This window comes from Sebastes fasciatus, chromosome 1 (genome assembly GCF_043250625.1).
Source record: "Sebastes fasciatus isolate fSebFas1 chromosome 1, fSebFas1.pri, whole genome shotgun sequence".
In the NCBI taxonomy this organism is placed as follows: Eukaryota; Metazoa; Chordata; class Actinopteri; order Perciformes; family Sebastidae; genus Sebastes; species Sebastes fasciatus.
The window spans coordinates 25,533,757-25,549,962 of NC_133795.1; the positions used below are offsets into that span (position 1 = coordinate 25,533,757).

Consider the following 16,206-nt stretch of genomic DNA (forward strand, 5'->3'; position numbering starts at 1 on the left):
ATGTATGTTACCTTCTGGTTTTACTAAAAGACTGCAAAATCAATAGAAACAATCATGATGCAATAACTCTGTAGCAGACAGCGTTATGTACTGTATGTATGGGCCTAGTGTTGTACTGAACTAAAAGAAAAATTGAACCAGAAAGAGACTGACGTTACTACTGAGCTGCAGGCAGTCAAACGCAGCGCCTTGAGGTTGTAGCATTATGAACAGTGGCATGATCGCTTACTGATGTGTGTACTGATGCAAGTTTGAATGATGAAATGATCACTTATCTCAGGAAAAAAAAACTGTGACTCACAGTCAGTGACTGCTGCCTGAACTGAACTAAAACAATTCAAATCAGATTCATAATGTTGTTTGAGTATCAGTGCTTAGTGTTAAGCTGGAAACTCAAAGATAAGGTACAAGGACTCAGCTACAGGCCTGCTGTAGATACCTATAGGTTTTCATGTACCATGCTTTAATTATATTCCCAGCAGTAAATGTGTTTACTGCCTTTCATCGACTTTGTGCATTAGATTAACCATGGGAAGTTTCACCTTGTTTACTTACTGAATGGGAGACTACTGCCGTGCAATCAGCGTGTTTAAATGATTTAATTCACTGTGATGGAGAGCGACCATCACAGTAAGCAGAGGTTTGCAGTGGGAAAGGTTTTGCTAGATGTGGTTGAGTCTTTTCTTCAACTTGCTTCATTTTGTCTTCACTGTCAACGATCTGTCAACAGCAGTCCAAGCTGACATATTACAGTTATTCGAGTCCCCTCATGGTTTTTCCATAGCCAAGTAGCTCATACATGTATTTACATTTTTGAGGAGGCGTACATTAGCTGTGGTGGCTATGTGTGCAGCTACACATAAATTCCCCCTTTTCTGTATGCAGATAAAATGAGTATGAGCATGTGACTACAAAATGATTTCCTTTCCTGGCTCAACTACTGTGAGGCTCTGTAATGTAGTCCCAGAAAAACAGTATTGGTTTTATATATGGCTTTGATTTTTAAATCAATGAGTAGTATTATTCAGCTCCAAAAAAACTGAAACACTGCAAACACATTTCTTCAGGTTTTATACTCCATTCCACTTTTCTACTTGTAGGAAGTGCAGCAGATTTTTTATGCCATTGTATCCTAGCAAGTAAGTAAGCAGCAAACACACTGTCGAATGACGTTATACTTGTGCTTACCCTGTGGCAGCCTCAAACACATAACAGGTGTTGAGTGGAATTGATTTTCTGAGGAAATGTTTCTGCACAGCGCAGTAATACTCCGAAGGACTACAATGGCATACAGAGTGCAACCGGATGCTTCCCTGACGTAGTGAATGTATTAAGACGTGTGTATCCCATTTCAGAGGGAAATCAATGATGTCATACCTGCCACCTAGGAGCTGCAGTAATATTTTAATATATGATTAAACCCTTTGAACTGTTTGTCGTATATGCTCAAGCTGTCATAATATCCTGACAGTAAATGAGACAGATTGTCTTTGAAAAATTCAGGTTCCTCTGATGAAGCCAATGCAGAAGTGCCTTAAACTTGCATTCTTTCTAACAGCCAGCAGGGGGCGACTCCTCTGGTTGCAAAAAGAAGTCTGATTGTATAGAAGTCTATGAGAAAATGAGCCTACTTCTCACTTGATTTATTACCTCAGTAAACATTGTAAACATGAGTTTATGGTCTCAATCGCTAGTTTCAAGTCTTCTTCAATACAGCAGGATGTTCATTTAAGGTCCCATTTAGAGTCAAATAGACAATAAAGCAGAGTATGCTTTAGGACGTGGCTACCTTGTGATTGACAGGTCGCTACCACGGCGTTGTCCGATCTGGGAGGTGTCTGTGTTTTCGTTTTAGAACTTTAACCCTTTCACAGTGTGTTTTCAGTTTATAAATGTTAATTGTAACATTTTGGTCCCCTAAAAATGTCTTATTCAGAGTTCGATTGTACTTAGCTCCACCCTGGCGTGTCACTTCTGGTTGCAAAAAAAAAGATAGTGACGGCCAAAATGCCGAACTCAAGGCTTCAAAATGGCAGTCCACAAACCAAAGGGTGACGTCACTGTGACTATACGTCCACTTCTTATATACAGTCTAGTTTGTGACCCGAATGTTAAAAACAGTCAAGCCAAAACAAAGCACCGCCCACCGGCCCGAGCAAACTTTCTCATTTTACAGATAAACAGTACACTTAAATATGTTTCTAAAAACATTTTACGCGAGAAATGGGCGTTACAGTAACAGAATATTAATTCATATTTGATCAGCGCTGCCTAGTTTGACCGTTTGATCGGAGTTCACAAGCTTAGCGAGAAGTGATTGACAGTAGCTTTAATGTTGAAAGATTTAAACAACACTCTCCAGAGGCTGGGGAGGAAATTCTATTGGAGAAACTGTCCTTTAACTGAAGCATCACACATTTGATCCCTGCAGCTGCCTCAACACTGCTCTTGAGCGAGCCACTGACGTCTTCACTGGTCAATCATTGTAAGGAAATTTGCTCAGTGCTGGTAAATATAATTTGAAGGATGCACAGGCTGTAATATGAAGGAGGTGCAGTGTTGAACGACTGGCACATTACCTCCGTGGTTCCAGCTACCCAGCAGCAGTATTTCTCTATATGGCTGGAAATGTTAAGCCTTAGTCAAATAAAGCCTTAGTGCAATACTCTCATGTGCAAATAGTGGATTCATTATGGCTTATTGAGAGTTGACCGGTTGGGGAAATTCTCCAGCGCACGGCTAAATGACTTGGACTTTCCAAAGTCACGGTTTCTTAAGGAGGGCCAGGAAGTGGAGATTTGATTGAAATCATTAGAAAGGAGTTTCAGAGGAGGGGAGGGGAGCCGGCTGAATAGGTGTGTTTGACGCTAAATTGAAAAGATTTTCATAACTGCATGAAGGGAGCTGGACCTGAGGGTGAAAGTCTTCAGAGCGTATCGCCATTAGATGTCTCAGTGCAGCTGAAACAGTAAATGGCATTAAGACAGGCAATTTTGTGATAACACAGAAAGGTATCCATCTGTCTGCTATTTCCTGACTGCAGTTTTATTTAGCAGCTCCATCTCTCTTTGTCTTCTCTTTCTTTTCGTTCTCCTGCTCAGTCACACAAATGGAAACACATACAGTAAGAAGACTTTGACTGCATTGCGGTCAGCGAAATGAAGACCATACGGGTGCCATGAATTGTTCCACTGTCCCCCTCCCACTGCTTTTGTTGGTAGGCCATGGGAACCACGGCAAACAATGGGAATGATTGGAGGGACTGGGGGCGTACGGAGGAGGACAGGAAGCGGAGAACAGGAAACTATGTCCTCAAGGAGAGAGAAAAGAAGTGAACATGCAGAGACTGAGAGGAGACTGTGGTTAAGTTGTAGAAATTGTGGTGTGAAGACTTGGAAGCGCGCCATGCAGCTGAAGGTTAGGGCGAACTGAAAATGTTTGGAGGCTGAAACTGGAAGGCTTTTCACAATAACGCTCAAAACACACATGCATGAACAGACACATCATGACCTCTCTTCCAGTCCAGTTGGTAATCGCGTTTAGGCATGGGCACTTGCCAACATACAGCGTATCTAGTTGATGCGATCAATACGCCTCTCTTTGTGGCTGTAGTTAATGTGATGGCTGAATGATTAGTCCCATCCTGTAATACGCATCTCCACCTCGGTGACCCCCTCCTCCCTTCCGAACGCTCTTCGTTTTCATTAGCCGCCGCCGCCGCTGCAGCAGCTCGGCTCTAAACCGAGCTCCGTCTCATTAGCATTCACAGAGCCGTGATGGTTATATGGGCTAATCAATGCCCGTTCTCCTCGGTTGTCATCCTCGATCGGACCATATGCACAGCCACTCAACCTTAAAAGGTGGCCAGTTGTCTGGGCCTTATGTCGCTGCATGCCCTGTGTCACAATATAGAGTCGAGCCGGTGCCAAAATCTGTCTCTCTCACAGTCTGTGTGTACATCTACTTTAGATTTAGTCTTGCGTGTGATTTCATTCTGTGCCCTTTTTTTTACAATGTTAAGATTTGTGTGTGGTTTCCTGCCAAACTGACTCATTTACTTTTGGTTTTATATGAAAAACAATACTGTAAATCAGATGTTTGCATGTGGGATGAAACACTGATTTCCAGACAAATGTCATGTAAACACCGGGGAAGACAAGTTTGCTGTAGAATAAACAAAGCAACCTCTTTATGTTTGGTTCAACAGACCGGTGTTCAGGGACAGATGCAACCTCGTCAGAGTGGCAGATTGGGAATGATTAGTTTAACCGAGTGCTCTCTGCCTCCTGGGTCATCATCCATATGTTTAGGTTAGCTGGCTGAATGTGGAGGGCACAGACCGGCTGGCCACATATGGACACACTTTTTTTTTTTTTTTTCAGATTGGACAGTCATTACCACATAAACATAGTAATCATCTGTTTTACAAGGTTTCCCCATCTGCAGCGGAAAAGCAGGGGTTTCAATGACATTTACATGTATACTTCCTCTCAGCATGAATAAAATCATCGCCTGAAATGAATCTCAAAATCAACCCCATATGTAAATACTCACAGGAGAGACATTTCGGGTGAATGGATTGCTCCTGGCAGCTTTACAACCCGACTTAGGCCAAGTGACATCCAAGAAGTCTGGGTCTTTTTTTGTTTTCTTTGGCTCTCGCAGGATGAGAGTGCAGCCGAGCATTTAAGATGCAAACCCAGCACCAGAAAGGGAGGCTGTTTTCGTTGTAGAGCGCACAGGCTCAGGTTGCATATCTGTTTGTGGAATCCGTACTAAGCTGGGTTGTTTATATCCATCGCAGGTTCTGTGAGGGAATTTCAGCAGCAGGAAGGATATTGCCGTTATTGGCTTAAATATTATTCATGGGTTAAATATATATCCTCCTCAGCTGTGAGACGCTGGGAAGAGAGAATGAAATGAGCTCACTGAGGTCATGTGGACATGTGGTATTAATGGCAAATCAGTGCAGTTCTTCTGTTACATGACATGGACCACACAAGGGGAGTCTGCTTGGATTTTAAAAGGAGGGTTACTGAGGTTTCGGGAAAATATGTAGTTGTTTGTATTGACCTTAAAGCAATGTCATTACTACTTTGATAAGACCTTATTTACACTTAAGTCACTTGATGCATCTCTGGCGGATCCAACACATTCTCACTCCCAACTCGTCAATTACCGCTGCTTGGTCAGTGCCCCTCGGCAACGGAGATCGATGCATGGGGTACCTCTCTTGCGTTACTTTTGGACGGACTGGTGACGGCGTGTCAATATACACTCGTTACATGCATAGACTCAAATAGACTGTTTTCACAGGAAGTTAGATTTAGGCAACATAACCACTTAGGTAGGGTTAAGAAACAGTTGTGGTTGATGTTAACTTCACTGACGTGCCCCTCCCGCCATCCCTTAGTGGACTCTCATGCTATTAATACTACGTCAGTTGCTCCGGCTGTCAAATAAGGTCGCGGGTGGGTTTACATTAGAGTTAGTTGAAAGCCTGGTTCGTCACATACTATTGCTAAAGGGTGCCTCTATGCATCAGTTTCCGATGCTGAGGGGCACTTACCAAATGGCGGTATTTGAGTTGGGAGTGAGACGAGTTGGAGGATCAGACAGCTTTTTTGATATACAAAGTAAAAATGTAGCCAAGAGGCATTTGAGGTGGATTGAAATCCAATTGCTGCATTCTAGCTAGATTCTGAAGGGTAACAATGTAAGTTCTCTGTGGAAACACCGACTCAGACGGTCAACCGCAGCTGATTGTAGCTTGTATCTGATCCCTGAATGATCAACCCAATATCACTCAAAAGCGTGTAATGTAATAGATCCGCCTGTCCACCAGAAGGTAGCGTGTCAGTGTCACATTTTGCCTCGGCGAGGCGTGAATATTACACACGTGTATGAAGGTGCAGTACCAGCAGGGGGGGGCAAAAAAAAACACTCACTTAGTTAGGTTTAAGAAAAACTCATGGTTGGCCTTAAAATAAGTAAACTAAGTACAATAAGTACGGAAAACACATCAGTAACATAACTTACAAAACAAAACACAGGGCTCCTGGTTGAAAGTCCGGTGTTTGTTGAACCCATGCACATCCCCTCCCGCCCACCATAAGCATGTTTTTTAGGCCTTTCACACGGTTTGCGCTGCGCTCGCCACTGGGTTCAGCGCACATCATTTGCTCAGTGCACCGAAAAGCAATTGTTATGCCGCGCAAGCAATTGGAAATAATCGATTTAAGAGCGCAGTGGTGCCGTTGCCGCGTTCTGTGTGAAAGGCCCATTTCTCCCCTCTGATTCTACATCAGTACATTGCAGTCAGTACAGACTACATAGCGTGAAAATGACACTCCAAAAGCAAGAACGTCGTTCTTATTACACGCTTTTGCCTTGTGCATTGTCGTGTCATTCACACGCCTGGAATGATCTGTGGATGAGGGAGTGGCGTGAGTGACAAACTGTAAAGATGATGACATTTTTGTCTCCCTGTGTTTCATAAATAGGATTCATCCACGTGTTTTTATTTATGCATACTTAAAATTACTAAATGAAAATGGGGTCTAATTCTGCACCACGTGGATTGTTGCATGTTAAGTGTGTGTTCCTGATATGCAATAATCCATGAGATAGTTTATCTATCAAATATGTGATTACGCACAGAATTTACAACTGCAAATCTAATGAGAACAACCAACAAACAGTGAGTGAGCAGTGTGTTTGTATGCAAGTGTATGTGCGTCTTTGTTTGCATGCCTGTGCGCATAGGTGAGCATGTGTGTGCGTTTGCAACTCTTGTGTGTCATTTCCTACAAGCAGGCTCATTATAAAACCAATTAAAGCCGCCTTACTCTCATTATAGAACTGTGGAGCTTAAGGAGAGATTGAGGACCTGTTGTACTCCCAGAGGGCTTCCGTCTGGTCAGCCCTGTTTTAAATGCTAAAAAAAAAATTAAATCCGCTGAAATCAAACACCACGGATCGGTCATGATGGGTCAAGTATTTGTCTGAGCTCATCCCTGCACCGCTGGCCCTCAGTCAACCCCATCATCCCCCGACTAAAAACTCACATGGTTCAGTATCTGTCCTTCTCTAGATGATTGTTTTTTTTACATGGTTTCACCACAGAAATGCTTACATGCTCTGGTTTCCATCTATGCTATTTATGAAATGAAAAGTGTGGGAAACAATAATGTAAACTGGCTCCTTTACTGTGTGGGATAGTGGTACGGGAGAAGAGGAATAGGATAAGGATAAGGAGGAGGAAGAGGACAAGAGAAGACAGGGCAAGAGAAAGGAACAATGAGCAAGAGAGAAAGAAGCTTAGCTCAGCGATAAATCTGTCTATGAAATATCTGTTTAAAGGATGGGATTGTGCACAGTGTCGAGGTAATAACCGGAGAGACGCAGTGTCCTCTTATGATCTGGAATAAACAGACAATACCATGTCACTATTTGGTGTTTTTGTATGTGGAAGATGACGCCGCACCCTCTCTGTACCCCCCAGTATTTACTCTCCCACCCACATCAGCTAACACACACAAACACACACACACGAACACACACACACACACGTTTTGCACATATTCTCTCTCCCCCTCCTTTCTTCATTCTTGGCTGGCGGAGCTGACGGTTGGAGAGGCACAGCTGCCTGGGTAGGTGGAGGCGTGATTGATTGATGAAGTTTCGGTGCCCAGGGGATCCAATCATGTAATCAGTTCGTATTGATTGACTGTCCCCATTGAGAGACTGCTGAGGCTCTGCCACCATGTGTGTGCACGAGCTAGACCTGGCACGCATTCAAAATCTTCTGCAGTCAAATTTGATTTGGGTGGCGAGGTCGCTTAAGTCCACCATGCGTCGGGAAGACTGGCATAATCGCACTGCAGACGTTTCGCACTGCTTCCAAGATTCTCTGTTCCAATTCCTCATTATCTTGCATTTATTTCAATTATTATGATTGAGAAATTAATTCAGCTTTACTGTAATTGCATCACATGGCTAATGATCCAATCTCCCTGGAATTTAAATAGGGCTTCAACCTGGGTTTGCATAGCTAATGAGGATTTTTTTTCTATCCTGCTTTATTCAGACTTTTCTCTCACATTTCACATTTCTGAGTTATATTTCACGTGTCAAGTCATCATTACTGTATGATGCAATTCACATCATTCCTGCACCAATGGTGAAAGATGGGATTTATGAGTGCAAATTAATGTATTTTGGAGAAATAAAAAATGTAAGAAGTCTGTTTGTGGTGCAAAACACATTGGGAAATGGTTAGGCAAAATAAACTAGACAAATAAAGGAGGTTTGTCTTTGTAGTAAGCAGATGAAAAGTTTAAATACTTTCGGGTAGTTTATACCAGCAATAATAAAGCCTTTTTCAGCTTAGTCACCACTTTGCATCTTTACAAACAGTTTCACACCCTCACGAGGATGCCTTTCGACGGCTCCAACATCTTTAAGCCACTTATTACAAAGACGGCCCTGCTTATTTGTTTGCTTCGCTGCAACAGCACGTCTTGTTTGTAGGCAGAGGTGGGAGAAGAGAAATCGAAACCCCTTCACCGGTGGGCATCTGTTCTCCATGCTTGCATTTAATAAGTCCCAAAAGATTGCTGCCTGAAAGTCACTCCAAAGTCAAATTAAGGCCGAGCTCGCTGAACACGTTTCCAAACTCTTAACTGCGTCATGGCAGTAACCCCGGGGGCGGTACTCGAGTTGCATCGGACAACTGAATGAGTAACAGCAGATGTTTTCTAAGTCTCGACTTTACAATGTACGTTCCTTTCCTAGGTGACATGAATGAATAATGAAGAGATTTCGCTACTGCTCACTGAAGTTTTGCCTCCAGTAAGAATCTATTTGGATATTTTCAGTGATTTATTTCCGAGTAAATGAACAAGCTGTTTTGTGTTTCATTTCACATTAGCTCATTAACAGAGAAGCTGCGTATGTTCTAATTGATTACTATACTGGAGGAGAGTTTATTTACAACTGATTAAGATACATCTATTTGTTATCATAGAACTAAATAAAAATGGCTTGTACAAGAGGACATTTGGTATGTTTGGTGACTCTGGAGAAATGGTTTGACTAATGGGAATAGACATTTTTGCTTCGCAATGTACTAAAATGACCAGAAACATTGGGCATTGCAAGAATCATAGACTGCATATAAGAAGTGGACGTAGTCACCGTGACGTCACCCATTGGTTTGTGGACTGCCGTTTTGAACATTTTGGCTGTCGCCATCTTGTTTTTTTGCAACCAGAAGTGACACGAGAAGATGGAGCTAAGTCCAACCGAATGTTGAATAAGAAATTTTTAGGCGAGCAAAATGTTATAATTATCTTCCATGAACTGAAAACTCACTGTGGAAGGGTTAAAGTTGTAACACAAAAAACACAGACAACTCCAGACCGGACAACGGCGTGGTAGCGACCTGTCAACCACAGTGTAGCCATGCCCTAAAGCATACCTTGCTTTATGGTCTATTTGACTCTAAATGGGACCATAATTTACTAAATGAACATCATGCTGTATTGAAGAAGACTTAAAGCTAGTTATTGAGACCATAAACTCATGTTAACAATGTTTACTGAGGTAATAAATCAAGTGAGAAGTAGGCTCATTTTCTCATAGACCTCTATACAATCAGACTTCTTTTTGCAGCCAGAGGAGTCGCCCCCTGCTGGCTGTTAGAAAGAATACAAGTTTAAGGCACTTCTGCATTGGCTTCACTTTTCAGACCCCGGAATTGCCCACTCGCTGTAGCCAGCAGATATCCGGGGCCAAGACTTCCTTTTCCGTGCGCTGCTCATTGTTTACAGTCCGATTAGCAACTTGAGACTCGAGACTGGAGTTTGAGTTGAGAGACGACGTGTACGACCGGATTGTTTCAGAAGTAGCCAGTTTACAAGCTAATTCAAACCAATTAAAAGTTAAACCATTGTCCGATGATAGCCGGGGGTTCCCGAGATTGCATTTCAGCCAATGCTTTCTACCAATTTTGCTCTCCACATTGACTGTGAACCTGCATTCAACCAAAGCCTGCTCGAACATGATTGGACTATAATAATCAGACTACAAATGGAAACCAGAACGCTTCCAATACCAAAATCTTGTGCCGTTGCCTACAGATTCTTCATGTGAATGCAGAATCGGTTTATAGAGATTACACAGTTGGGGGGGAAATGGTTTGGAATAACGTGAATAGACGTTTTTGCTTTGCAATGTACTGAAATTACCAGAAATGTTAGGCATTGCAACAATCCTCCATAGTGGAGAAAGTCATGGTTCCTTGTACATTTTATAACCATTTGGAGCCAGAAAACGTACAAAACTCTGTAAGCTAAAAGTGAAATTGTGTGGTCATCAAACTGCAAACTTGCTGTTTACTGTATATCATTTCTTGTAAAACTGACATTTAAATAACATTTTCTCATAAAACCGGTGTCTTGGAGGGACAGTGGGAGCTCACATAGACAACAGATGTCACTCTACAAAAGTACAGTAACCATTCGGTCACTGTGTCCTACAGCTAGGCATTCACTGTCTCTGTATTTGTCCGTGTCTCTGCAGATCAGAGTGGACGGCCCTCTGGAGGGAGGCGTGCTGTACGAGACGGTGACCGTGATGAAGGATAGCAGCCCCATCCTCCGGGACATGGCCTTCTCCCTGGACAGGAACTCTCTCTATGTCATGTCTGACAATCAGGTGAGGAAACGCCCTCGTTTCGCTGCTGCTGTCAGGAGAGACGCTAAGCGGTGGGGTGATGTAGCGAGCATAGCGAGACCGTCCTTCAGCTGGAGGCCCGCGAGTTCATGCCCCTGTGACGGCGAGCATTTGCCATGCTGACACGTCCTTGAGCGAGAGACTGTATATGCAGCTTTAGTAGTTTTACTTGACATGGAAAAGGTACCGCATGGGAATATTTTTGCCAAAGGGTCAATGAATTATGTACAAACAAAACATAAAATATATTTGAATCTGCATTCTGGTACAAACTCACAAGTAATTCCTATTTTTTGAGGATTTCATTGCAGTTTATCTGGGTATTGCAAAAAGCAATGTTATTATTGTGTACAACTCGGGAATTAGCAGTAAAACAGTTTCAAATCAAAAACATGAATTTATGTTAAATGATAAATTAATGCTATTTATTTGGAATCCTACCAGATGATTATGACTTTATCCCTAAAATCCAATGTGGCAACTCCCAAATGCTCACAAGCTGCAGGGATTGTTAAATATGCAGGCTGTGTGTGTGTAAGGGGATGGACTACTGTTCTAATTACTTATCCATGCGAATCGACTTACAGTGCATGCATCTTTTGTACATGACACACACACACACACACACACACATCCCATAGAAAACCATTAGCTGCTTTTTTTCCCCCTGTATCCCCCCGTTGTCTGCTCCTCACTTGGCCCGGCATCACAGAGGCGAGCAGTTGTTGTTGTTGTTGTTGGACGATATTCTCTGCACTCATTGGAGATAAGAGTGAACAGTGGTAATCACTTTCAACTCCCATCAAGTGATTATTTTGGCGCAGCTGCATGGCACTGTGAAATGGGATTAGGTGTCAGTGCGGCCAACAAACAAAACAAAAAAAAAGCCCCTATCACTGCTCTCAGTTGTCGTCTGACTGCTGGAATGTATTGAGCCGGAGTCACAGGACACACTGGCAAAGGGCATCGGGACAATTGTCAGTTTATTTTTCCGAGTGGCACCAAAACTCTTTTCTCGGAGCTTGAAAAACAGCACCAAAAACCTATAAAAGCGTCAAGTTGAACAAAACAAGGGATGTCATGTGAGAGAGAATAGAGTATTGTACTGTCTTCTAAAACAAATCAAGGCAGCTCTTCCTTCTGTGTGATAGACTGGAAGAGACAGAGCATCACTTATTGATGAGCTCTGGTCTTTCAAGGAGAGACACATGCTTCCTTCAAGGAGATAGCCGGCTACTCTCTCCACTCCGCCTTCAGTGACTCATAATAACCGAGCGAAAAGCCAAACGCAGCTTTGGCCGGGCGTTTTCTCTCAATATTAGAACAGCTTTGGCTTTGTGTAGCCCTCAGGAGCTCGGAGCAGAGTAAAGCCTCTTCCTCTTTCTGTCTCCCTCTCCCATCTTTGCTCAGCTTTCCCTTCAGACTTTTCCCCGCAGCTCTCGGTAAGGAATCCCCCCGGGGAGAGAGGGCTTCACTCGCAGATTTCCCACATTTCTGGTAGATCCCAGAGATGAGAGATTTTCGGATTCCTGGGAGCCAAACAATACAGGAATGATGTGGAATGAGGAGCGAGGCACAGACAGATTTGGCTGAGATCAGCCGACCCTTGTGGAATAACAATGAGCCTCTCTGTCTCCTGCCGAGTGAAACACGCAGGGTTAGCATGATGATGAAGAGTGAGGAGAGAAAAGAGGGAATCAGTGTGTCTGTGTGTGTGCCTGCGTCTGTGTCCGCACCAAAACATCATTTGGGAACCATTATTGATATGAAAAAATGAAATCTTCACAGCAGTTCATCTTTTTTTTTTCCTCACTGTGTGCCTTTAGTTTGATCATTTCTAAGAATAGAAATGCTGGGTATCCAAACACACAATAACCTCACTGAATGTCACTCGTCTGTCTGTGAAATGATGGCTGAGGCTTTAAACCTTAGAGAAGGAGGGGAACTGCTGCAGGGTTTTTCCAGGGCAATCTCCCAAAGTGCCACTCTGTAAAATGTTAAGTTAATGCACCCATCCACTTCTTTGTTTCTCTTTACCGCTGTCTATCTGTCTGACTGTCTTTCTTCTCTCACCTGTGTGTGAGTGTACTGAACCAGCCCGGTCGCACGAAAAGGCGTGGGAATGACACAATAATGCGCAACGCAAAAGCGTGCAATAAGAACGCCGTTTTTGTTATAGGCGTGTCATTTTCACGCCATGTAGTCTGTAGTTACTGCAATGTAAATGCATCCGCGTGAAAATGTCACACTCAGAGCTAGTGATGTAGAATAAGAAGTGAGAAAGACTGCATATGGTGGGTGGGAGGGGAGGTGGATGGGTGCAACAAACGCAGGACTGTCAACCAGGAGACCGTTTTTTTGTTTTGTTTGCGTTAGTGATGTTTGTGACGTGTTTTCCAAACTCATATTACACTGGTTCTGTATGTATTTTAGTTTCCGTACTTATTTTAAACCCAATCATCACATTTTTCCTAAACCTAACTAAGTGGTTTTGTTGCGTGGCGTAAAAATGACATGCGAAAAACCTAAAATGCGCCCTCATGACACACGCAACATCCTTGTAATATTGTGTCAATTATACGCCTTCCTGTGAGATCGGGTTGTGCTGCCAAACCAATACAATGGAATATTTTTGAATGATAATTGAAAAATTCAAAATCTACGTGTCATTTCAGTAACAACTCCACAGACCTCACTATGACCAGTTTTCTACTTTTAAAGAAATCATTTTTATGAAATCTGCAGTGTGTAGTTAGTTACAAAATTACGTAGTTACGTTAGTGACGTTTGAGACAACAAACACAGGACTGTCAACCAGGAGACCGGTGTTCGAGACTGGTGTTTTGTTTTGTAAGTTACGTTAATGACGTCTGTGATGTGTGTTTTACAGATGTTTGTGTTTTCCGTACTTTTGTTACGTTGTTCCCGTATGTATTTTATGTAGTTTACGTACTTACTTTAAGCCCAACCATGATGTTTTTCATAAACCTAAGTGAGTGGTTTTGCTGCCCCCTGCTGGTACTGCACCTTCATACACGCGTGTAATATTTACACCTCGGCGGGTCTATATGGGGTTGACTGTAGCAGTGGGTTCCCAACCTTTTTTTACAGCTTTTTCAGATGACATGCACCCGTTTACCAACCAACCAACACCAACCATCATGTTCCAAATGTGCTCATTTGAATGGATTTTAAACTGGATGTTATTAATTAGATTCAGTCAAGTCTACAGTACATTGTACTACAGACAGTGGACATTACAACCATTTATCGTCACTTTTAGTCATCTGTTTCAACTTATCTGCTTGCTTGCTAACTAGTTTTGATGAGCTCTTGGGAGGGGTGTCGTGATGAATTCATTTCTAACATGTCACATATCTGTAGTTTTTAGAGCTTGTGCAGTAAATCAAAGCAGAACGACAGTCATGCATCCATCATCCACATGATGAGGAATTTAAATTAAACGGTAATCTGCGTTATACATGATCCAGTCTGTTTTAAAGGTAATATGTTATCACAATTAGCGTTAAAGGGGACATATCATGCTCATTTTCAGCTTCATACTTGTATTTGGGGTTTCTACGAGAACAAGTTTACATGCATTAATGTTCGAAAAACACATTATTTTTCTCAACTTGTCTGAATATACCTTCATTATTCACTTTCTGTCTGAAACACTCTGTTTTAGTGCCTGTCTCTTTAATACCCCTTCCCGAAAATGCCCAGTCTGCTCTGATTGGCTTGCGTGAAAAATATGTTGCACCTTTGCAAAGATATAGTTCTCAATTTTCTAATGATCCTGTATGTGACATAGGAAGGGGAGCCAAAACTGGCTGTGTTGACTTATTTCACAATTTGTCGGTTGGTAGGCAGTCCAGATACCAAAATGTATGTGCACAAGCACTGAAAAAGTGAAGTTTTCATGATATGTCCCCTTTAAGTTACATTTTCTTTATTCATGAGTTTCAATGCGTTTAAATTTGAGATATACATTTTTTTAAACTACTTATTTGCTTTTTTAATACTGTACAATAAAATCCTGTATTAACAATCAGAATAAATTATTTTATTTATTTTCTTGCTGAGTCCTATAAAACAAAATCCTGGATATGATCAGATAACCCCATGACCGTGATGGCTGTGGATTTGCCAGAGCCAGACTGAGGATATAATATGACAGTAGGGCAGAGGTCTAAAAGCCTGCATGCTCATCTGACAGCATTCGTAAAGTTCCACTAAATCCGGATGAAAGTGTTAAAGCGACAGCGACCTGATAAGATGATAAGATCGAGCATTAGTGTGAGGGCATCCCAGATGGTGTGAAAAGATAAAGATTTTGTAATTTCCAGAGCTGCAAAAGTGGACGTGATCATCCGACCCTGCCATGATACCGCGCTGAAAAACATTCAAAAGCAGCCAGACGACATGTCGCTTCTCGGGGGCGGAGGGTTTTCATTGGTTTTCTGTGTTTGCTTTAAATAATCAGTTTCTCCTGAAGAAATTATCTCAGAGAAGACAAGACAAACAAAAGCTTGATGAGAAATACTACTGATCATGAATGATGTATGAGGAATAAACACTACGTTGAACATAAACTGAGGATGGAGGCTTAATTCAGTAATCCACGACTGTAGAAAGACAATAGAAAGGCACATAGTATATTCATTAAACTCTGAAGTGAAACTCATCTCCACAATATAGTCCGTTCAACGAAAAACAGTGTCTTTCAATTTAGGTTCAACCATAAAAGTCACCATGAAATATCTAGATCAACTCCTTTATTATTACATTTATAAGTAGATATATTATACGGTGATATAGGGTGTCATTGGGCTGGACATAATTAAAGGAAAACCTGCACTACTGTATTTCAAAATCCAATAGAGAGCCCAAGTCCTGATGTCACCTCCTGGCCAGCTGCTGTTGTTTCTGTAGCTCACTGCAGTCTCTGATTCAACATTTCTTTCATCGGTCTCTGACAAATTCTTCTAAGAAAAATGAGCATCTACTACAACACTAAATATTTGAAGTTGAACAATTAGTGATCCAAACAAAGTTAAATAACAATTAATTTCCATCTATCTCAGTTGAAAATTCCCCAGCGCAGCAGCGTGGGCACTTTTGTCATTTCTCCTTTGTCTATGAAATCCACCAACGCTCTATTCTAATGTAATTAAAAAACTTTTCAGCTGTAATCTCTGCTGTCTAAAAACCATACAGCCATGTCCGCCTATATCCAAGTCTGGACAAGTGACCGTCTCTTGACTTGCTGCATTCTGTTTCTCAACCTACGATGGTCCAGATGTTGTGGAAAATGGTGTTCATTAAAGGCCCCTAAAAGGCTGGATTTCTAGTAATTTGTATTAATACAAATGTCAATGTTATTTTGAATGCTACCCTTGTCAGAGAAAATTTGATTCAATACAATTTTTTTTTAGGCCATAGTTTGTCATGTTTAGTGTTTTACAT

The 16,206-nt window shown here is 42.0% G+C and overlaps 1 protein-coding gene and 1 long non-coding RNA gene across 3 annotated transcripts in view; one reads left to right on the forward strand and one right to left on the reverse strand.

Annotated features, from left to right (window-relative positions):
* The window catches only part of LOC141770165 (plexin-A2-like), an 84,416-nt gene that overhangs the window by 12,358 nt on the left and 55,852 nt on the right, over window positions 1-16,206 (forward strand). Inside the window, exon 3 of the mRNA XM_074639825.1 lies at window positions 10,585-10,719. Coding sequence (XP_074495926.1) covers window positions 10,585-10,719 — 135 coding nt within the window. The remainder of the gene's footprint in view (window positions 1-10,584; window positions 10,720-16,206) is intronic.
* The window catches only part of LOC141770188 (uncharacterized), a 127,210-nt gene that overhangs the window by 11,263 nt on the left and 99,741 nt on the right, over window positions 1-16,206 (reverse strand). The window lies entirely within an intron of this gene.